We start from the raw sequence: 24,543 nt of genomic DNA, 5'->3' as shown, positions 1-24,543 counted from the left end.
GTACTCAGTTCTTTTAAAGTTTTCAGCCAGAATTTCTCAGAACACTTTATGATTCCATCAGTAAATGCAACTTCATCTCCTCCGTGGTAAGAAAGTTAGCCCCATACTTGGATGTTTTCTTCATGCTCTACTGTCCTTTCAGTACAGTTTGGTTAGTATTCTTGCCAGATTTTCTCAAATTTTTCAATCAAATCAATACAGAGTGGATTTTGGACTCAAATGAAACCAAGACAGCTGTCACTATGTGCATGTTCTGTAACTAATGTACTCCAAGCTGTCTTATTCTGTGAGTTTATGAGCTACAGTATTCTCCTTTTGTACTCATAATCAATTATCCTGTTTTGAATGGTCTGAACTGAGACGTATCTAAAGTTTCAGTGTCTTGAAATGAGATCTGAAGTGCTGTTTCTCACTTTTTATTTTTAATTTTGATTACAGTCCAATCAGCTGCTGCTCCTTCTGGGTTCACCTGTACTGCTTTTGTTCTGGGTTCTTCTATTTTTGACGATAAACCCAGCTGTGGAGGACAGAAGTTTGATGATCTGTCTAATACAGTTAATTTCAGTGATTCTTGATCTTTTCAGTGAGCTCACATTACCTGTTCTGCCAGTTGCTTTTAACTGATCCAGGTAGTGCAGAGTGAAAGTACAAAGTTAGTAAAGTTTACACAGATACCCCAAGCAGATTAACCAAAACTGTCCAGTACAATAACCCCTAAAATGTTCCACCAAGTTTCACGATGAGAACTTTTTTTTTAAACTTTGCCACAAAGAGGCTTATGCTTTCTCAAGCCTAATTTATTTATTTTAATAGAGAATATTTGTTCAGATTTGTTGTAAATGTGCTTTTCTATGGATTAAGTACCAGTTTATGAAACGACTTAAGAAAACAACTGATGAATTTAATGGAAGTTTGTTGACAGATTAAGTGCCCAAATACTTGGGAGGCTTGAGTATTGCACAACCCCGTTTCTGATATGTCAACACAGACTCCGGAAGAAAATTTAGGTAAAGTTTAGCCAAATACAACAACTTGGTTATGGTTCGAGAGCAATTACAGTCACAGCTCAAAAAACAAAAACAAATGCTGACTGCTGGAAGGACACTGACATATGCTCTTCCCTTATCTTCCCTTATTTAAATCTTTAAAAAGCCAGCTCTCTTCCTCTAAAGGTTTTCATTACGACATCTGAGACTTTTTTTTAAATTTGAACCACCACAAAGTCATTTATTGAGAAAATCTTGTCATTGTTTTGGAGAGGACATTAGTAAAAGCTCACCACCACAGTAGTTAAAGTGGTAAACCTCTTCTCCACAGAGGTCCAGGACAACGGCCATATTACGTTGTGATTGGCTGCATAGAGGTAAGAAGGTAAGCCGAACTTGAAGTGCTCCTTTTTAACCTAATTCACAATTTCTTGTGGTGTTTGTAGCATGAGTCTGAAAATGTCTGCTTCACTTCACTCTCAATCACATTCGAGTTTCTCCTGAATGATATTTATTTGTGACATATCACAAACGTGTTTACCACCTTATCTTTGCCATTTACTTTATTGTTTTACTGTCGCTCCCTCTGAGTAAACCAATAAAATAATAGATGTTCCTGGTGTTACGCCCAGCCTAGGGGTCACTGTGCGTAACACGAAGAGGCATCCTTCCCCTGGTCCCAAGCATTTCCAACACATGTTTTCGCAAAAAGATTAGGTATTTATTTCTCAACAAATTTTAAGAACTGAAACAATGGGGGACTGGTAACTGAAAGCGACAGTGAGCAAAGCCAAAACAACAAACAAAATGCCACTAAGCTATTAACCCAAAACTGATCTGCCAAAAACAAAAAGGTAAAAAGAACAACAAAGTCTAACCTCCCTATCCTAACTTAAACATGAGAAAAAAAAACGGTTAAACAAAAGGTGGCTGCTCACTGCAATCACTCAATATTAAATCCCTAAATCACAGCTGATCACTGGAACCCAAGTGTGCTGACGTGTAGGTTGGAAGCAGGGTAGGATATAGCCACGCCCTCTGACCCTCTGACCCGGAGACGACGTCACGGTTCCGCCTTTATATCTCGGTCTTCCTGGTACAGCCAACCAATCCAGTGCCGAGCCGTCATCCTGGCGACCAACCGTAGCCGTGGTGCGGCGCAGCCCTATTTGCATACATGATAGGGACATAAAAAGGACACACGCAGCACAGGAAACTACAATAACGACCGCAGTCGTAACACCTGGACTTGTTACCGTGGTAACCAAGAAAACAGAGGAGAAGCTTCAAAACATGTCATCAAAAGGTCACGCTTTAACTGAAACCATGATATTTATCCAATCATTTCCAAGCTTCCGACACGCAGTTCATGCTGGGAAAGTGTCAGTTTGAACCCAGACTTTTGTAGCATCTGTTTCTGTTTACATTTATCTGGTTCTGCCATTTGAAATTGCACACTTTTTTGTTTACTCTTGCACACTATTTGTGTTACACATAAAACAGTTTAACATTTGCACATTCTTTACATAGGACATTTTGCAGTTTATGTTTTTTTCTTATTTTTTATGTTACGTTCTAGGGTGTGTCTTTGTGTGTAGGTAAGGTAGGTTGTGTTTTCTCTTGTTTTTCTTTTTCTCAGATTACGCCCAGCGGGAGTGGCTTTGTGTTTAAGAAACACTTTGTGTTGGATTTTAGTTTTGTTTCTTTGTTGTAAATAAATAATTTTTCTGTTACATGATCAATTTTCCTGTCTCATTGCCTGTTTTTTTCATTACTTTTGTTACTCCCCTCATGCCCAAGCCTCTGGGGGACAGAATATTTATTTTTATATACTGCACATTTGTGCTCATTTATTACTCCGCCAAGCAACGCGGTGGAGTTATGTGACAATCGGCGTACGTTTGTCTGTCTGTGTGCAACATTACACAAAAATGGAATAACAGATGTGGATTAAATTTTCAGAGAAGGTCAGAAATGACACAAGGACCACCTCATTAGATTTTGGCAGTGATGGGACAGTCTGGATCCACTGATTTGTGAAAGATTTCTGTATCATTGCGAGATAGCGGCACAGTGTCATTGTAGCTATGACAACAAGAATGCCATGCCAGCTGCCTGCTGATGATCACATGATTGCGATCCTACTACAAATCGACTCACTTATCGGGACTTATCTATCAGAAATCATACAAGGGACAATTGACTAAGTTGTGGGGGTATTTCCGAGTGTCATCAATTCCTGTTACCTGCTAGGGGTAGTGGTGGTGCAACGGTTAAGTCTCTGGCCTACTAATCGGAAGGTCAGAGATTCAAACCCTGATGTGGCCACTGTTGGGCCCTTGAGTGAGGCCCTTAACCCTTCCTGCTCCAGGGGCGCTGTACTGCGGCTAACCCTGCGCTCTGACCCCCCCCCCAGTTGGGGGGATATGCGAAAATCAGAATTTTAATTTAATAAGGGATAATAATAAATATTAAATACATTTTTAGGTCACACGATTTGGAATCCGTACATAACGTACACATGCATAACACACACCTGTGCTCAGCGCAAAGTCATTTTTTAATTAAAGATTTCAGCCGTTGAAAATGATACAAAGACTGAGCAGCCTTAGCGGAGTACTGCGCTCTCTGAGTGCTTTTCTTGTCTGTATTTATGATGGTAGGAACTTTACTCTTTCGGCTGTATCAACCAAATATCCCCTGGGGAAATAATGAACTATTTCTATTCTGTGCTATTATTCTATATTTTCTAAACCTAACAATGTATTTTTAGTGCTTGCACCTGATCTAACAATAAAAGTCCTATACGGGACGCACACGGGAAGGGTGAAGGTCCTGTTGCAGAATTTTTTAACACAGACTTGTGACTTTTTCAAACTACAAACATTTCCTAATACTTTGTTTCAGGTTAGTTGTTTAGGGATATCATTTTTGTAAGACAGGATTGATGTGTACACTAAACATGTCCTCCTGGAGACATTGTCTAAATATGGAGAAAACAGAAGACATTTTCAGACAATATCACTCTTCCTTGCTGTGTAGCTTTTCATGTCACCTTCCAGTCTGGCCAACTGGAACAGACGTCAACACTTTTGATTCCCACAAGGTCACGCATCGCGCAAACTAGAAGTGTTCGAGCATAATTCTACCCTGAATCTCAGTTTTAATGTGTTCCGGAAAAACAAAAATTGAGCATGATATGTTTGATCAAGTGCAAAAATGTTTTTTTGCATGCTACAGAGCTCACAGTAACAACACCATGCTTAATACTGTTATTCTGCTTCATCGTTTGGAATGTTTCACTTTATTTTTATGTTTGACAATTTAAGAGTTTAACAAGCACAGTTGAGGTTAATGAAAGGAACTACCTAACTGAAATGACAAAAAAAACCCCACATGTATAGAGAACAAAACCTGTTTCAAGAGCTGCACTTTGAGGCACTTCACATGTAATCAAGAGTTATTTACCATTTACCTACGTGGGAAGCTCTTTTTCTGAAAGGAGAACAGTTCTTCAACTGAGACACAAACTCAACCTTCAGTCTGTCAATAAGAAGCTTCAGTTGGTCAAATGTGTCCAAAACTGCACAAAGGTCAAGGAGCACAAATCCTTGCTGGGACAAACATAAAATGAAATGCTTGCAACACCAATATTAGCAGTTTTGGTCTTCAGTGAAATCTTTCACGAAAAACCCAGGATGTCAATGAGTTGCAGAGAGACAATCCTTGAAGAAACAGCTTTGAAAGTAAATAGCTATTTCAAACTAGATGATAGTTGATGAGATCAGTGGAATCTGTACCTTGACTGTTTGGCTATGGCTACTAGTCTTAGAATACTGAGCCAACTTGAGCATACAGAGATATTTAAATCACAAATGTGTTTCTTATTATTCTTGGAAGTTGGTTTGAACAGCACTGTATAAAGGAGCAACATTACAGTATAATAAATGAGAATAATTGACTGGAATTGAACCTGAGCACGCATCTGAAGTTATACTTTATTCAGACAAACACAGTGACACATGTTAGATGCTGTTTGTCTAACATTGCTATGAGGAATAAAAATGATTTCAATTATGCTAGCTTTGTGATGTCATTTAACAGATGAAGTCAGAGAGAAGGTGAGAGAAAGTGAATAATAGAAAGAAGGAAAAAGCAAAGAGAAAATGTATATGTCTACAGACAAACATAAAGGAGAAAACTTTACTTTTAATGTCATAATTACTGCCCTTTAATGGTCTTGTCACAGAATCTCAATTGAATTCAAGTCCAGACTTTGACTCGGCCACTTCAGAGTGTTCATTTAGTTCTTTCTGAGCCACTCAGAGGTGGACTTGCTTTTGTGCTTTAGGTCATTGTCTCACTGCATAAACCATTAGCGTTGAGCTTTAGGTCTTGAACTGATGATGGATTTTCTCCTGGAGGATTTTCTGATAGAGAGCAGAATTCATGGCTCCATCAGTGATGACAAGTCATCCAGGTCCTCCAACCATCACACTACCACCACCATGTTTCACTGCTGGTATCATGTTCTTCTTGTGGAATGCAGTATTAGATTTACACCAGATGTAACGGACCCATGTCTTCCACAAAGTTCCACCTTTGACTCATCAGTCCACAGGATGTTTGTTCTCTGAAGTCCCAGAGCCTCAGCAATGGCTTTGTAACCCTCCAGACTGATGAATGTCAATGACATAGAGAGCTTCATGGAATAGGTTTCCATGGCTGAGCAGCTGCATCCAAGCCATACATCACCAAGTGCAATGCAAAGTGTGGGATGCAGTGGTGTAAAGCAGCCGCCACTGGACTCTACAGCAGTGGAGACACGTTCTCTGGAGGGACCAATCGTGCTTCTCCATCTGGCAATCTGATGGACGAGTCTGGGTTTGGCGGTTGTCAGGAGAACGATACTTGTCGGACTGCATTGTGCCAAGTGTAAAGTTTGGTGGAGGGGGGATTATGGTGTGGGGTTGTTTTTCAGGAGCTGGGCTTGGCCCCTTAGTTCCAGTGAAAGGAACTCTGAATGCTTCAGCATACCAAGACATTTTGGACAATTCCATGCTCCCAACTTTGTGGGAACAGTTTGGAGCTGGCCCCTTCCTCTTCCAACATGACTGTGCACCAGTGCACAAAGCAAGGTCCATAAAGACATGGATGACAGAGTCTGGTGTGGATGAACTTGACTGGCCTGCACAGAGTCCTGACCTCAACCCCATAGAACACCTTTGGGATGAATTAGAGTGGAGACTGAGAGCCAGGCCTTCTGGTCCAACATCAGTGTGTGACCTCACAAATGTGCTTCTGGAAGAATGGTCAAAAATTCCCATAAACACACTCCTAAACCTTGTGGACAGCCTTCCCAGAAGAGTTGAAGTTGTTATAGCTGCAAAGGGTGGACCAACGTCATATTGAATCCTATGGATTAGGAATGGGATGTCACTTACATTCATATGCGAATCAAGGCAGGTGAGCGAATACTTTTGGCAATATAGTGTATATTAACATAATTTCCCACAAGACCACTATGTCACTTTGGTGCAAACATACCCTGTGTTGTGGCCTTTTTTGAAATAAATTATTTTGTCTCATATGCCTGGATCATAATATACTGTTTAAATAAATGACTTATCAGGATGTCTTTATTTTAGTGTCATATTTACAGCTACTTTCATTTAACACTTGTGAGAGGAGCTATAATGTGTTACTACAGGAATGCCAGAAATGACTTACAGAGATTATCAGACCTGTCTTGGTTCACACTCATCGGATTTCTCGGAGGATTGCAGTCTTAGAGGCTATATTTAACAATAACAGTTGACAGCTGTAAGATTTTATGTGAAAAATATCTCATCTGTGTAAAGAAGTGGTGAAATTCTCCAAATATGGAAATCTCAGAGCAATACAGAAGCTCTTCTGCCAGTTTTGGAGGTGCATGTCAATTGGAGTATTTGGAGCTACATTTTCTGATCCTGATCCTGTATATCATCACTTTTATCTGCTTAATTTCTATGATTTTAATGTACATTTTTTGGCATTAGTCAATACAGACAAGTGAAGATAACTGTTATGTATTTACTCAAGTGTGCTTGATTACTTTTTGTGAGTGACAGTCATGTGCAGGCTATGAAGTGCATTTGAGTGCACTGTGCTCAGAAGAAGTAGTGGTGCATTCACTGTTTTCATGGTTGAATGCATCGGACACAGATTCACATGTCCGCCTTAATATGCCAATTTAAAACTTTCTCCAGTTAAATTAAAACTCTTTACAGTGCCCATTTTCTTAACTAATAGGTTTGCTATTCTGCAACATTACATTACACTGCATAATTACTTTTGTAATTCGCAAACCTATTAATGTGCATTTAGGATTCATATATGCCTGCCTGGCTTTGCACTTAACTAAAGTCAAATTTATATATAACATACTGTATTTAAAAGCAAGAGCTGAAGCAAAGTCCTCTGCAGTTAAAATAGCGAACCATAAAAACACAATAATGTGAATAAAAGCAAAATATAAAGTAACAACAGCATAAAATTCCAACACAGTAAAAAGATGATGTCATAGTATTAAGCTCTTCTTGAATGGAAGGCTAATGAGCGGCGGGTCTTTAGCAGCCGCATAAAATGCAAGAGATCTGCTAGATGACGCCAACCCATTTAAATCCCTAAAAACAAGCAATAAAATCTTAAAATGAATCCTGAAACAGACGAAGCCAGCGGTAGAGGCCGATACTTGACTTAAGTGATTATTCTTTAGGGACCAGCTTCAGATGACTGCCAGTTAATAGTCTTAACCAAGAGGTAATAAAGTCTTTAATTGAAAAAAGGCTAATTTTGACAACTGAGCTGGTTGTTGTAGCACTTAAAGAAACTTTTAAAGCTCTCACCAAGGTTTGTCATTAAAGACTGATTGGGGCAAGAAACCATTAGGGTCATTCAAAAGGTCCATCTTAGCAAACATATCTATCCTGGCCTTATTTTCGTTAAGCCTGAAAAAGTTTAAATCCATCCAGGTTTTAATACCTTTAAACAGTCCAGAAAGAATTGCTCTGAATCCTTACTTTTTATTCTCATGGACAGACAAATTTGTTTGTCATCTGCAAAAGCAAAAATGAATGCAAAGGAGTCTTTCAATAGCACACCAGACCTCTTTTCAAGCCATTCGAAATCCTAGAGTGTCAAATACACAGGTTTCATTTCATTGCTACCTATGTCAATAATTGACACTGACAAAAAGGAGTACAGTAGGTCCTCGGTTTACGACGTCCTTGACCTGTGGGGTTTCGTGGTTATGTCGCCATCTCCCATAAATTTATTAGAAAAGTCTTGTTCCATCATTCTGACGTACGGCGTTTGCAACGTTAAAACAAATTTTGCACGGGAACTAGTTGGTGAGTGGAGCGGACAAATACGTCATCACGTGGCGCTACACAAACCGTAACAGTAACAGCATCGACTGAATGAGTTCAGCATTTCTATTGGCTTGTGGTGCTCAGCTCTCAGCTCCAGAAAGCCCTGAGGGGAGGTCATGTATAAGTCAATTCAAGTCACTGTTTTTTTATATATATATATATATATATATATATACACACACGCGCGCACACACACACACACACACACACACACACACACACACACACACACATTAGTATGCAAGCTGAGCCAAAGTACATTCCAACTGAGGTAGAGGGATAAAATTATAAATTACTTAATTTTACTTAATTTTACTGTTATGGTCAAGACCGTAAACTATTACAGACAACCCTAACCATTCCCTTTGAGCACAGTAGTGAGGAGGAACTTTTATTTTAACAGAAAAAAAAAATACTCCAGCAGAACCAGGAAGGACAGGAATCTGTCTATTGGACCAGTAGAGGATTGTAATGGTTCCAATTTAATAAATATATACAGTATATATGAACATTCATAGGTGCCACAAATTAAACCTCTTTCTAAGGGTGTCATCACAGTGTTCCTTCCTCTGTTAAGCACCAGATTGTGCCTTATGACAGAGTGTTGACAGCAGTCTGTCAACAACTCTGTATCTGGTAAGGTGAAAAGGGTGTTGTGTTTGGGGTTTCTATACTGTTTAAATCTAATTTCATGATTGAGAATTTTGGGCTGCACAGTGGCTTGGTGGTTAGCACCTTTGCCTTGCAGCTAGAAGATTCCCGGCCTTCTTGGGATCTTTTTGCGCGGAGTTTGTATGTTCTTCCTGTGCATGTGTATTCAATGCAAATTGAATACACAATGCAAAATTCTGACTTCATTTTCCAACATGCAGTTTTCCATCACTTAAAAAAAGCACACACAGATAATAGTTAACTAAACAAAGTGTATTAAATGTCAGTACTACCTGCTTACATCACAAAGGGGTTGTAAACAGTGATAATCAAGAACAACAACAAAACATGCACCTTGATTTATACATAAATAAATATATATATATATACACTACCAGTCAAAAGTTTGGACACACCTTCTCATTAAATGTTTTCTTTATTTTCATGACTATTTACATTGTAGATTCTCACTGAAGGTATCAAAACTATGAATGAACACATATGGAATTATGTACTAAACAAAAAAGTGTGAAATAAGTCAAAACACGTTTATATTTTAGGTTCTCCAAAATAGCCACCCTTTGCTTTGATTACTGCTTTGCACATTCTTGGCATTCTCTGGATGAGCTTCATGAGGTAGAACCTGAAATGGTTTTCCAACAGTCTTGAAGGAGTTCCCAGAGATGCTGAGCACTTGTTGGCCCTTTTGCCTTCACTCTGCAGTCCATCGAATCCCAAACCATCTGGATTGGGTTTAGGCCAGGTGAATTATGGTGCTGTGGTATCGTGGTATTGTTGTTGTTGCAAGATATGATTATTTCTTCCACTGCTGCCAGTATGAGCTAGTCAGAGACTGTGGATGTTGAGAATGACCAATCAAAGAGGTGGATACCGTTCTGTGCGCTTGGCTTTGACAGTTTTTACATGTACATGTTTTTAAAGACTAATTAAACTCCATAAATATGTCTCTTCTTTTATAATCAGACATTCCACTCGGGGAAAACAGGGAAAAGGAGAGGAAACAAAGATCTGACTTTATTAGGAGCCCCAGTGGAGGAGTTTTCTGTAGGTATCTTTAAGTTCTATATGTGAGTTTTTGAGCATAATTTAGCATAACAGAGTTACTTGTTAGGTGAAGATATAGTTGACTACTGGCATTAGGGGTGTGTGTGTGTGTGTGTGTGTGTTGTAATCCAAGCTTCTGTGTACTACTGCTGTATTTTGGCAGCTGGTTAAAGCTGCACGTGCATGTTAGTGCATGTGAGTCCCTCCCTTTGAAACTGATGCCCCACCATATATAAATACACCATGAGTGAACTCCCACAGTGGTACTGCAAAATAAGCTAATCACTTTTTATTGAGCTAAATGTTTTGTTTATGTTGTTTCTCTGATCTCTGTGCACTCATTTCATTTCAGCTCACTGTGAGAGCCTCTGCTGCTGCTTTGCTGCTCTCCGATTCACACTGTAAGTTTCCTCTGCCAGCCAAGGCGAGACAGGTGAAGAGAAGATAACATTACTCAAGTTGACAACAACTTGTTACACCCATTTTACAGTTGTGGTTGGGTTTATTTTATTTATTTTTCTGATCCTGTGTACACAACCTGGGGGAAGGTGTGGCTGACACACTGGTCTGTTCTGGCCTGAGATGCTGCTCTCTAATGCTACATCCAGTGGTTCTGAATGTTGTGTACAGCACTTTGCAATGTTCCAAGGTCTCTCAGGTTTCTTACATGCTGTCTTTCAGCTTTGCCACTAATGGTTTCCCACAGGGCCCCAGTTATGACATGACATGTTAGTCCTCTTTTATTAGCGCGTTGGTGGTGTTGTGATTCGTCTTAAGGTTTATATAAATGTACAAAACAATAAATTTCTTTTACTGTTGGTTGTCTTAGCACATTTTTCAAATTAGTAATATATGCTGCAAGAGTTAAAGTATGTACTTTATTTAGTTTGAAATTATTGAGGTTGTGATCCAGACGTTTGAAGATGCAAGTGTAAGCCTCTGCTGTCTATGCTATGCTATGCTATGCTATGCTATGCTATGCTATGCTATGCTATGCTATGCTATGTTTCCAAACTGAGGAATGCTGAGTGAAGGTGAATATGTTCACACAAATTTCAATATACTATGATCAGGATAAGTGTGCACACGCTTATGTTTTGTTTTTTAAAAGATGAAAATAATTATCAAAACTACATAAAATACAAATCGAATTAGGTGCACAGCTTACTACACACATTAGTACTCAGCCAAGGAATGCAGTGGAGTTATGTGACGATCGGCGTATGTTTGTCCTTCTGTTAATCTGTCTGACTGTCTGTGCACAACATTACTCAAAAATGAACTAACAGATTTGGATGAAATTTTCAGGGAAGGTCAGAAATGACACAAGGAACATGTGATTAAATTTTTCAGTGATGCGGCATATAATCTGGATCCACGGATTTGTTGAAGATTTCTGCATCAATGCGAGATAGGGCCACGATGTCACTGTAACTATAACAACAAGTGTCATAGTTACAACACTACGTCAGCTGCCTGCTGAGAATCACGATTGCAATCCTACTACAAATCGACCGCTCTCTGAGTGCTTTTCTTGGTATTATTAGGCTATATTCTTAACTCTCCTTTAACATCCACAGGTGTTTTAAAGTGTCCACTTACATGTATTAATTAATTTATTCATCCAGTTATAGTCCTTATTATAATAGTTTTATTTTTTCATTGCATTTATTCCACTATCATTCCCTTAAAGACATACAATGACCTGGTAAAGTACATCCCTAAAGCTGGCCCTTCTGAATGACTGTCTTTTAAAAAAGAGATCAAACACATGTTAAATGTAAAGTGAGATGGACTGAGGTCGACTTGTACCAACAGGTGAAGTCAGCATGGGGTGGAGGAACCACACATCTCTCTGCTGATGCAGACGAAACAGTAGCAGATGTCAGAGTTGCGATAGAAGACCTTTCTGTCCTCAATGGACGTTCAAAAGAAACAAAACTCTTTCATAGTATTCAGCTCATGCTCAATTTTAATTTAATAAGGGATAATAATAAATATTAAATACATTTTTAGGTCACACGATTTGGAATCCGTACATAACGTACACATGCATAACACACACCTGTGCTCAGCGCAAAGTCATTTTTTAATTAAAGATTTCAGCCGTTGAAAATGATACAAAGACTGAGCAGCCTTAGCGGAGTACTGCGCTCTCTGAGTGCTTTTCTTGTCTGTATTTATGATGGTAGGAACTTTACTCTTTCGGCTGTATCAACCAAATATCCCCTGGGGAAATAATGAACTATTTCTATTCTGTGCTATTATTCTATATTTTCTAAACCTAACAATGTATTTTTAGTGCTTGCACCTGATCTAACAATAAAAGTCCTATACGGGACGCACACGGGAAGGGTGAAGGTCCTGTTGCAGAATTTTTTAACACAGACTTGTGACTTTTTCAAACTACAAACATTTCCTAATACTTTGTTTCAGGTTAGTTGTTTAGGGATATCATTTTTGTAAGACAGGATTGATGTGTACACTAAACATGTCCTCCTGGAGACATTGTCTAAATATGGAGAAAACAGAAGACATTTTCAGACAATATCACTCTTCCTTGCTGTGTAGCTTTTCATGTCACCTTCCAGTCTGGCCAACTGGAACAGACGTCAACACTTTTGATTCCCACAAGGTCACGCATCGCGCAAACTAGAAGTGTTCGAGCATAATTCTACCCTGAATCTCAGTTTTAATGTGTTCCGGAAAAACAAAAATTGAGCATGATATGTTTGATCAAGTGCAAAAATGTTTTTTTGCATGCTACAGAGCTCACAGTAACAACACCATGCTTAATACTGTTATTCTGCTTCATCGTTTGGAATGTTTCACTTTATTTTTATGTTTGACAATTTAAGAGTTTAACAAGCACAGTTGAGGTTAATGAAAGGAACTACCTAACTGAAATGACAAAAAAAACCCCACATGTATAGAGAACAAAACCTGTTTCAAGAGCTGCACTTTGAGGCACTTCACATGTAATCAAGAGTTATTTACCATTTACCTACGTGGGAAGCTCTTTTTCTGAAAGGAGAACAGTTCTTCAACTGAGACACAAACTCAACCTTCAGTCTGTCAATAAGAAGCTTCAGTTGGTCAAATGTGTCCAAAACTGCACAAAGGTCAAGGAGCACAAATCCTTGCTGGGACAAACATAAAATGAAATGCTTGCAACACCAATATTAGCAGTTTTGGTCTTCAGTGAAATCTTTCACGAAAAACCCAGGATGTCAATGAGTTGCAGAGAGACAATCCTTGAAGAAACAGCTTTGAAAGTAAATAGCTATTTCAAACTAGATGATAGTTGATGAGATCAGTGGAATCTGTACCTTGACTGTTTGGCTATGGCTACTAGTCTTAGAATACTGAGCCAACTTGAGCATACAGAGATATTTAAATCACAAATGTGTTTCTTATTATTCTTGGAAGTTGGTTTGAACAGCACTGTATAAAGGAGCAACATTACAGTATAATAAATGAGAATAATTGACTGGAATTGAACCTGAGCACGCATCTGAAGTTATACTTTATTCAGACAAACACAGTGACACATGTTAGATGCTGTTTGTCTAACATTGCTATGAGGAATAAAAATGATTTCAATTATGCTAGCTTTGTGATGTCATTTAACAGATGAAGTCAGAGAGAAGGTGAGAGAAAGTGAATAATAGAAAGAAGGAAAAAGCAAAGAGAAAATGTATATGTCTACAGACAAACATAAAGGAGAAAACTTTACTTTTAATGTCATAATTACTGCCCTTTAATGGTCTTGTCACAGAATCTCAATTGAATTCAAGTCCAGACTTTGACTCGGCCACTTCAGAGTGTTCATTTAGTTCTTTCTGAGCCACTCAGAGGTGGACTTGCTTTTGTGCTTTAGGTCATTGTCTCACTGCATAAACCATTAGCGTTGAGCTTTAGGTCTTGAACTGATGATGGATTTTCTCCTGGAGGATTTTCTGATAGAGAGCAGAATTCATGGCTCCATCAGTGATGACAAGTCATCCAGGTCCTCCAACCATCACACTACCACCACCATGTTTCACTGCTGGTATCATGTTCTTCTTGTGGAATGCAGTATTAGATTTACACCAGATGTAACGGACCCATGTCTTCCACAAAGTTCCACCTTTGACTCATCAGTCCACAGGATGTTTGTTCTCTGAAGTCCCAGAGCCTCAGCAATGGCTTTGTAACCCTCCAGACTGATGAATGTCAATGACATAGAGAGCTTCATGGAATAGGTTTCCATGGCTGAGCAGCTGCATCCAAGCCATACATCACCAAGTGCAATGCAAAGTGTGGGATGCAGTGGTGTAAAGCAGCCGCCACTGGACTCTACAGCAGTGGAGACACGTTCTCTGGAGGGACCAATCGTGCTTCTCCATCTGGCAATCTGATGGACGAGTCTGGGTTTGGCGGTTGTCAGGAGAACGATACTTGTCGGACTGCATTGTGCCAAGTGTAAAGTTTGGTGGAGGGGGGATTATGGTGTGGGGTTGTTTTTCAGGAGCTGGGCTTGGCCCCTTAGTTCCAGTGAAAGGAACTCTGAATGCTTCAGCATACCAAGACATTTTGGACAATTCCATGCTCCCAACTTTGTGGGAACAGTTTGGAGCTGGCCCCTTCCTCTTCCAACATGACTGTGCACCAGTGCACAAAGCAAGGTCCATAAAGACATGGATGACAGAGTCTGGTGTGGATGAACTTGACTGGCCTGCACAGAGTCCTGACCTCAACCCCATAGAACACCTTTGGGATGAATTAGAGTGGAGACTGAGAGCCAGGCCTTCTGGTCCAACATCAGTGTGTGACCTCACAAATGTGCTTCTGGAAGAATGGTCAAAAATTCCCATAAACACACTCCTAAACCTTGTGGACAGCCTTCCCAGAAGAGTTGAAGTTGTTATAGCTGCAAAGGGTGGACCAACGTCATATTGAATCCTATGGATTAGGAATGGGATGTCACTTACATTCATATGCGAATCAAGGCAGGTGAGCGAATACTTTTGGCAATATAGTGTATATTAACATAATTTCCCACAAGACCACTATGTCACTTTGGTGCAAACATACCCTGTGTTGTGGCCTTTTTTGAAATAAATTATTTTGTCTCATATGCCTGGATCATAATATACTGTTTAAATAAATGACTTATCAGGATGTCTTTATTTTAGTGTCATATTTACAGCTACTTTCATTTAACACTTGTGAGAGGAGCTATAATGTGTTACTACAGGAATGCCAGAAATGACTTACAGAGATTATCAGACCTGTCTTGGTTCACACTCATCGGATTTCTCGGAGGATTGCAGTCTTAGAGGCTATATTTAACAATAACAGTTGACAGCTGTAAGATTTTATGTGAAAAATATCTCATCTGTGTAAAGAAGTGGTGAAATTCTCCAAATATGGAAATCTCAGAGCAATACAGAAGCTCTTCTGCCAGTTTTGGAGGTGCATGTCAATTGGAGTATTTGGAGCTACATTTTCTGATCCTGATCCTGTATATCATCACTTTTATCTGCTTAATTTCTATGATTTTAATGTACATTTTTTGGCATTAGTCAATACAGACAAGTGAAGATAACTGTTATGTATTTACTCAAGTGTGCTTGATTACTTTTTGTGAGTGACAGTCATGTGCAGGCTATGAAGTGCATTTGAGTGCACTGTGCTCAGAAGAAGTAGTGGTGCATTCACTGTTTTCATGGTTGAATGCATCGGACACAGATTCACATGTCCGCCTTAATATGCCAATTTAAAACTTTCTCCAGTTAAATTAAAACTCTTTACAGTGCCCATTTTCTTAACTAATAGGTTTGCTATTCTGCAACATTACATTACACTGCATAATTACTTTTGTAATTCGCAAACCTATTAATGTGCATTTAGGATTCATATATGCCTGCCTGGCTTTGCACTTAACTAAAGTCAAATTTATATATAACATACTGTATTTAAAAGCAAGAGCTGAAGCAAAGTCCTCTGCAGTTAAAATAGCGAACCATAAAAACACAATAATGTGAATAAAAGCAAAATATAAAGTAACAACAGCATAAAATTCCAACACAGTAAAAAGATGATGTCATAGTATTAAGCTCTTCTTGAATGGAAGGCTAATGAGCGGCGGGTCTTTAGCAGCCGCATAAAATGCAAGAGATCTGCTAGATGACGCCAACCCATTTAAATCCCTAAAAACAAGCAATAAAATCTTAAAATGAATCCTGAAACAGACGAAGCCAGCGGTAGAGGCCGATACTTGACTTAAGTGATTATTCTTTAGGGACCAGCTTCAGATGACTGCCAGTTAATAGTCTTAACCAAGAGGTAATAAAGTCTTTAATTGAAAAAAGGCTAATTTTGACAACTGAGCTGGTTGTTGTAGCACTTAAAGAAACTTTTAAAGCTCTCACCAAGGTTTGTCATTAAAGACTGATTGGGGCAAGAAACCATTAGGGTCATTCAAAAGGTCCATCTTAGCAAACATATCTATCCTGGCCTTATTTTCGTTAAGCCTGAAAAAGTTTAAATCCATCCAGGTTTTAATACCTTTAAACAGTCCAGAAAGAATTGCTCTGAATCCTTACTTTTTATTCTCATGGACAGACAAATTTGTTTGTCATCTGCAAAAGCAAAAATGAATGCAAAGGAGTCTTTCAATAGCACACCAGACCTCTTTTCAAGCCATTCGAAATCCTAGAGTGTCAAATACACAGGTTTCATTTCATTGCTACCTATGTCAATAATTGACACTGACAAAAAGGAGTACAGTAGGTCCTCGGTTTACGACGTCCTTGACCTGTGGGGTTTCGTGGTTATGTCGCCATCTCCCATAAATTTATTAGAAAAGTCTTGTTCCATCATTCTGACGTACGGCGTTTGCAACGTTAAAACAAATTTTGCACGGGAACTAGTTGGTGAGTGGAGCGGACAAATACGTCATCACGTGGCGCTACACAAACCGTAACAGTAACAGCATCGACTGAATGAGTTCAGCATTTCTATTGGCTTGTGGTGCTCAGCTCTCAGCTCCAGAAAGCCCTGAGGGGAGGTCATGTATAAGTCAATTCAAGTCACTGTTTTTTTATATATATATATATATATATATATATACACACACGCGCGCACACACACACACACACACACACACACACACACACACACACACACATTAGTATGCAAGCTGAGCCAAAGTACATTCCAACTGAGGTAGAGGGATAAAATTATAAATTACTTAATTTTACTTAATTTTACTGTTATGGTCAAGACCGTAAACTATTACAGACAACCCTAACCATTCCCTTTGAGCACAGTAGTGAGGAGGAACTTTTATTTTAACAGAAAAAAAAAATACTCCAGCAGAACCAGGAAGGACAGGAATCTGTCTATTGGACCAGTAGAGGATTGTAATGGTTCCAATTTAATAAATATATACAGTATATATGAACATTCATAGGTGCCACAAATTAAACCTCTTTCTAAGGGTGTCATCACAGTGTTCCTTCCTCTGTTAAGCACCAGATTGTGCCTTATGACAGAGTGTTGACAGCAGTCTGTCAACAACTCTGTATCTGGTAAGGTGAAAAGGGTGTTGTGTTTGGGGTTTCTATACTGTTTAAATCTAATTTCATGATTGAGAATTTTGGGCTGCACAGTGGCTTGGTGGTTAGCACCTTTGCCTTGCAGCTAGAAGATTCCCGGCCTTCTTGGGATCTTTTTGCGCGGAGTTTGTATGTTCTTCCTGTGCATGTGTGGGTTTTCTCCGTGTTCTCCGTCTTCCTCCTAAGGTCCAAAATCATGCTGAGGTGCTTGGCCAGCTCACCGGGCAGCAGCAGCCTGACGGCGGTCTGGATCTCCCTGGAGGTGATGGTGGAGCGCTTGTTGTATTGAGCCAGGCGGGAGGCCTTGCCGGCGATACGCTCGAAGATGTTGCTGATGGATGAGTTCATAATACCTATAGTCTTGGAAGAGATGGTGGTGTCGGGACGGACCTGCTTCAGCACCTTGTACACGTAGATGGCGTAGCTCTCCTTCCTGCTCCTCTTCTTGCCGCCCTTTTCGGTGGCCTTGGTCACTGCTTTCTTGGAGCCCTTCTTTGGATGGATTTTGCTAGTTCTGGCATCTTCCTCCATCACTGTTATGAAGACCGATGTGATTGTTTGTCTTATATGTAGCCCTGCGATAGACTGGTGACCTGTCCTGGGTGTCCCCTGCCTTCACCCTAAGTCAGCTTGGATAGGCTCCAGCCCCCCACGACCCTAATGAGGATTAGCTGGTGTATAGAAAATAGATGGATGAATGGATTGAGAGTTTTGTCTAGATTTCATCATTCTCTTAAAAGTTTCCAATAAACTTTTAAATGAGTCTCTTAGAGCATCCGCCACAGGTGCTTCCTACTGCAGAGCCGAGCAGAAGTTACCTTGTAGTTTACTCTGTGATGCATCCACGTATCCGACTGTTTACTGCAATTTGGCAAAATATCACTTGCTAGAGCTAGACGAAAAAGCTGTTAAAATTGTGATGAGCAAAGTTAGGTGATATTTGTGAGGGATGAAAAGAAAAAGCGATGAAAAAATCAAAAGTGACAGATACACAACTTGCCAGCTTCGGCGTCCGCGTGCCTAATTAAAGATAAAAACAACATATTAAGTGCATTCTGGTAAAAAGGGTGTCGTGAGGATGCTCATGACGCTCAATGCTCACCGGTGGTGTCCAACTGATGCTAATTATTTTACAGTAATTAGCATCATGCACAGATGAACAACAACTCAGCACATACAAATGTATTAATGACTGTTCTGGCAGTGGAGCGCTCTGTAATATATCATTTTACATTCTCAGCTGGAAAGACGGTGCATGCATGTGCATACACATTTGTTCATGTGCATGTTTCATTGAAGTGGGAAATTGTTACTAAAAACGTGAGCGTGTGTGAATAAATTTTCGCAGGGAGATTGCATGTGCTGAACGCCTCGGGCAGACCGAGCATCAGACACACAACTCCAACCCCCACTGTGTTGGCGACTGTGGAACAGAAGCAATCATCTCCCCAGTGACAGAGCGCCTGTGGATGTGAGCACCGTTATGAATGAATATGAACATGGCATCGACATATGAGCGGCGTCGTGCTGTGGCAACGTATGAATGAGAACATGAATGAATTGCTTCTGAAGTGCTTTGTAATGCCCAAAAACAACTGCATTTGAATTTTTCATTATTTCGTAGAATAGAAAGTCAGTCTTTCTGGAATTGGAAACACAACTTTCAGTGAGCCCTTCTGAAACTATGTACAACACTTGAAAGGAAAACTACATGTGAAAGTAGCGGTTGCACGGTGGCTCAGTTGTTAGCCCCGTTGCCTCACAGCTAGAAGATCCCCGGTTCTTTGGGATCTTTCTGTGTGGAGTTTGCATGTTCTCCCTGTGCAGCTTGGGTTCTCACCGGGTCCTCCAGCCCCTTTGATTACCAAGCACCAGAACCCCCATTATTACCGTATATCCAGGAATACTTCATATAATACATTTGCAGTATTGTCTAAAAATATATCATGCAAATATGCTGTTTATAATCATTTGTTTGTCATTTTTCTTCCATTTGGGTTGCAGGTCATTTCTGTTCTATCAGTGGAAGTTGTTACAGACCAGACACTCACTTTGTCAACTACCGTAATATATTTTTGTAACATCCTAGACTCATTCTTCAGGCCTCCACTCCCATATATCCCTTGTAGACACGTTGCTCTTTGTCTGCAGCTCAAAGAAATGCTGGACCTCGTTTATGCACATTTCTCACAAAGGAGGAAATATACAGCATCTCAGGATCTTCCACAACATGAAAAGCTCATTTAGAGGCAGAATTTGAGATAATTTCATTAGACATTCCCAACAAACGTGTGCATTTGGCTTTGAAATCTCAAAGAAATGAGAACACTCCAACCAGAACACAGTTAAAGAAGAAGTTATAGTGATTTAAATAGAGATGTTTGTCCAACATTTGCATGTTCTCACCGGGTTCCTCCCACAGTTCAAAGACATGCTGAGATTAATTGGTGATTCTATATTGTCTGTAGGTGTGAATGTGAGCATGTTTGGTTGTCTCTATGTGCAGCCCTGTGATAAACTAGTGAACTGTCCAGGTGAACCTTGCCTTCACCCTAAGTCAGCTGGGATAGACTCCAGCACCACCCTGATGGTAGAGGATTAAGAGGTATAAAGATAAGGGATGTAAAAGAAGGATTTTGTATAACTGTTCTCTGTTACCTGTTGCAATGCAGCTGTGTGAGCAAAAACGAGTAGGCCAGTCAAAATGTCCTGAGCTGTGACCTGCTCTTTAGTGTGGTTTTATCTCCGAGGGATCCAATGTTGTGAACTGGGTTGTGTAGTGTCACTGCATCCACCACCTTTTACTGTCACGGCATCCACCATCTTTCTCTGGGCGAAAAAGGATGGATCTGTTGTTCAGTGGTGGTCTGCTGTTAATCCTTGGGCTCGCCCCGAACTTGTTCCATCTGAAATGGTTGTGTGTTTGTGTGCGCCCACATGCAATTTTCATCATCTGATAGGGTGCAGTGGGGTGTTGCTGGCTCGATTCCCTCATTTAATACAGTCAGTAAAGGCTCAAAATCTGGCTGTTAGGGAGCACCAGGCAGTAGTCATCCTGGAAATATGAGCCAGTGTCATAACAAACACATCTATTTGCATCTATTTGCTATGTAGAGTTGAATAGAGAGCAAAGCGCTACACACTGTAACTACAGCTGTATAAATAAAGCTATAGAAAGGACCTTGATGATTGTAGGTGAAGAGTGATGCAGCTACGGTTTTTGAAAGTCCAAACTCATCCTCAGTGGCTCAAGTAATGATGCTTATATGAATGCATTACACTGCAGAAGAGTTTCATGCATGACAAACAGCACAGCGTGAATACTCTCTTCAGCTGTCAGATAAAAACTGACATTACGGCATCATTTAGGACACAAAAAAACAAAACACAACTCACCAGATTTGACAGTAGCGATAAAATTCCAGTCCGGTCATCACAGGTTTTATTTACATGCTTTGTCTCTGCTGGATTGCCTGCTTTTGCAGATTGTGGCCCTGCAGAGTAAATGTGGTGCAGCAGGTGTGTCAGTGTTTATGGTTATTGGGCCACCGTGCTGGGCTTTTATAGTGCGACGTCCCACAAGTTCAATGCTTTCTTTTGATTAAATTTTTTTTTCCTTGCATGTTTTGTTGACTTTAATGTCAGCCAGCTACATGTGGTTGTGTTGGGCTCATACAACAATCCACCAGGGGCTGTTATTTTGTTTTCAGTGCATCAATGGGTAATTTAGTACCTAATGTAATAGTTGGTATAAGATGTGAAAACATCACTTACAAAACACAGACAGAGAACAGTGTCTAAATTTTGCCCATGAAAAAATGGAGAAATAACCACAGCAGTGATTCAGTGTGAAGTTTCCTCAACACACACTTTACTGTAAAGAAGAAAACTCCGCGATTCCCTGCAGGAGACAAAAGCAATCGATGCCAGACTAACCGACTGAGGTGCATCTGTAGAGCACAGATCTTAAGATCATGGCATAACTTAAACAACTAGAAAAACATTCACATTTGGCAGTACACCGCCAAAGCTGCTCAGTCGTTGTATCCTTTCCAATGGCTGAAATTGTGAAAAGATTCATGGCAGAATTCACAGCACCATAGAATATGATCATTTAATATAGATGTATCCACAAACATAATGACCTTACGCTGAGCACAGGTGTGTGTTATGCATGTGTACGTTATGTACGGATACCGAATTGCATGTCCTAAATAGGTAGCGGGAATTGATGGGACTCGGAAGCACCTCCACAATTTAGTTAATTGTTCCTTGTATCATTTCCAAGGGATAAGTCCCGATAAGTCCTCAATGGTCCATTTGTAGTAGGATCGCAATCATGTGATCATCAGCAGGCAGCTGATGTAGTGTTCACTTGTTGTCATATTTGTGGTGACACCGTGCTGCTATCTCGCAATGAATGATGAATCATATTTACTCCTCAAGAAAAGAATATCTATACATACATAAATATATATAATGGGGATTACTGAAGATGTGGGCTGGGAACCTCCAAACATCAGACATAAATGTCAAATGTTTTGCCTTTGGAATAGACTGGTGAAAATGTCCATTCAGAGAATTGAACAACTCATCAATTTTATTCATAATAGGTTATTCTGTGATATTCAGGAGATGAGGAGTAATATGTTTCTTAGGTTTAGAGAAAAATGGTCTGTTGTTTGGTATAAACCAAAATTATGAACTCATTGTCCTATTAAGGACAGATGCAGTGTGGAACCTTATGTATAGTATAACTTAAGCAAAACACAGAGATCCCTGTGTGCACTTCTACGCTCAGGAACATTACCATTAGCTTTAGAGACTGGGACATTTAATGCTACTCCAGACAAAGACAGACTTTGTTGTGTAATTTAGGTGAAAGTGAGAATGAAGTTCAATTTATGTTTTACTGTCCTGTATACAAAGATACCAGGGAGGTAAATTTCAGGAAGATGTCCTCTGTTTATTCAGATTTCTTTTGGTTGGATGACCATGAAAAACATGAGTCATGTTTTCAAAGGGGAACCTTTTTCATGGCAGAATTTCTTTGCCAGGCCTGGGATAAAAGGCTACATGTATTGTTTGAGAACTGAGCAGCAGAATAATGTGTGTCTTGGATGTATTGCTGCAATGCTGGTATATTGGTGTCTTGTATACCCATGAGGGTTGGGCACGCTTGTGTGCATGACACGAAAGTAAAGAAATCAATCAATCAATCAATCAATCAATCAATCAATCAATCAATCATATACACAGTTGTGCAAAACGACAATAGCCAAACTGAGAATGTAGTGCACAAAGCAAAGATCATTGCTTTTTACTGATGATGTTCTCAAAAATACAGATTCAGACTTCTGGGTTTTGACATCTAACAAACATGAGGTGCTTTCTGTACCATTATTCTTCTGTAGAATCAGTTTCCGCTTCAAACAAGTTTGGCTAAAATACTCCAATATTACAGTTTGCCACTGTGTAGCTTTGAGTAGTTTTACAGTGTTCAAATAGAGTACTTCTGCAAGTACTCTATTCTGGTAAATCTAAAGGAAGCAACTGATTTAGATTCATTTCTAAGCCATTTTAAGGCCAGAAGGAATTATTTTAATGGAAAAACAATCTGCTCAAAGTACATAACTTTGATACACACAGATAAGTTTTCAAGGGTTTAATCAGTGACCTGAGAGGGGGTTTAAATAAGATATCTAGAGTAAGAACTTTCTGTGACATTGACCCCAAGTGAGTTTGCTAAAAATAGTTTTGGATGAGCAAGTTTTATGGATTGAGGAGAAATAGGGGTCGAAGAAAAGAGAGGAGAGATGTCCTAATGAAAAGAAAGGAACACGGAGTAAGTAGACGTAAGCCCAGAGGATGAGTGAGGAAGGTGAAAGAAGACAAATTTAAAAAAAAAAAAAAAAAGGCAGAAGATTGCAGTCAAAATTATTCAATCCTGATCATTAATTGAAGGTTTACACATTATTTTCTTATGGCAATACTTGAAATGTACCACTGACTAATTTCTGAAAGCTTGGAGTCCACAAATCTTATCATATCTGAAACCTAATAGGAGTCCTATACAATTACCGTGCAAGAAATTCCATATTAGAAGGAATATTACACATCGTAATGTGACATCCATCTTTGTAAAACACATTTTCTAAGATTTTTCTGTGTTAAAGATAAACAAAAGCCGATGGTAAAGCAATAATGATATTAAAAAAAAAACAACTCAAGAATAATCATATTTTTAAATCAAATTACTTAAATAAAATACAGAAAACATGACTAAATTTAAGACTGCTGGTATTTCTCTTTCCATTTTACCATCACAAGAGCATCTCATCTCGAGACAATGAGCATTAGTCAGTGGATTAGATTATTAAGCCACCATGATCGACCTGCTGGCGAGCAGCTGGTAGAGTAACATCCATCTTCTTTTAAGAGAGAGTGAGATGAAGAAAGATAGCACCCTGTCTGCACTCAATATCCCAGTAATTTGCAAACATCTTGCATTGTTTTGTGCAGTAGTTTGTTCACTTAAAGAGTGCAGCAGTCTCAGTTCTTTCCAAAACTCTTTTTTAACAGTAAGACGAGGAAGACAGTTTTAAGAAGGTCGTTATTTAAATCAACGTATTATGATTAATGCAGTTTCTCTTCGTGGTCACGAGTTGGCGATTCTTGGGGATTTCGAGGTGTAGCCCCTGAGAAAAAACGGGGATAAAACACTGGTTTAATTATGCCACCGATGAGCTTTAAATTTTTCATGTGTACATAAAAACATACATGTATAATGCATGTTGTACATTGACCACAGTGTACATTTTGCTT

General features: G+C 39.4%; 1 protein-coding gene across 1 annotated transcript; it reads right to left on the bottom strand.

Annotated features, from left to right (window-relative positions):
• Window positions 1-2,049: 2,049 nt before the first annotated feature.
• Window positions 2,050-18,249, bottom strand: LOC111562725 (histone H2B 1/2-like). Its single transcript, XM_055009805.1, has 2 exons — window positions 17,797-18,249; window positions 2,050-2,151 (listed from the first exon to the last, which is right to left on the bottom strand). Exons 1-2 carry the CDS (start codon window positions 18,247-18,249, stop codon window positions 2,050-2,052), a joined length of 555 nt encoding a protein of 184 aa, XP_054865780.1.
• Window positions 18,250-24,543: the final 6,294 nt, after the last annotated feature.

This window comes from Amphiprion ocellaris, chromosome 4 (assembly GCF_022539595.1).
Source record: "Amphiprion ocellaris isolate individual 3 ecotype Okinawa chromosome 4, ASM2253959v1, whole genome shotgun sequence".
Lineage (NCBI taxonomy): Eukaryota > Metazoa > Chordata > Actinopteri > Pomacentridae > Amphiprion > Amphiprion ocellaris.
This window is presented reverse-complemented; position numbering and strand designations above follow the sequence as displayed.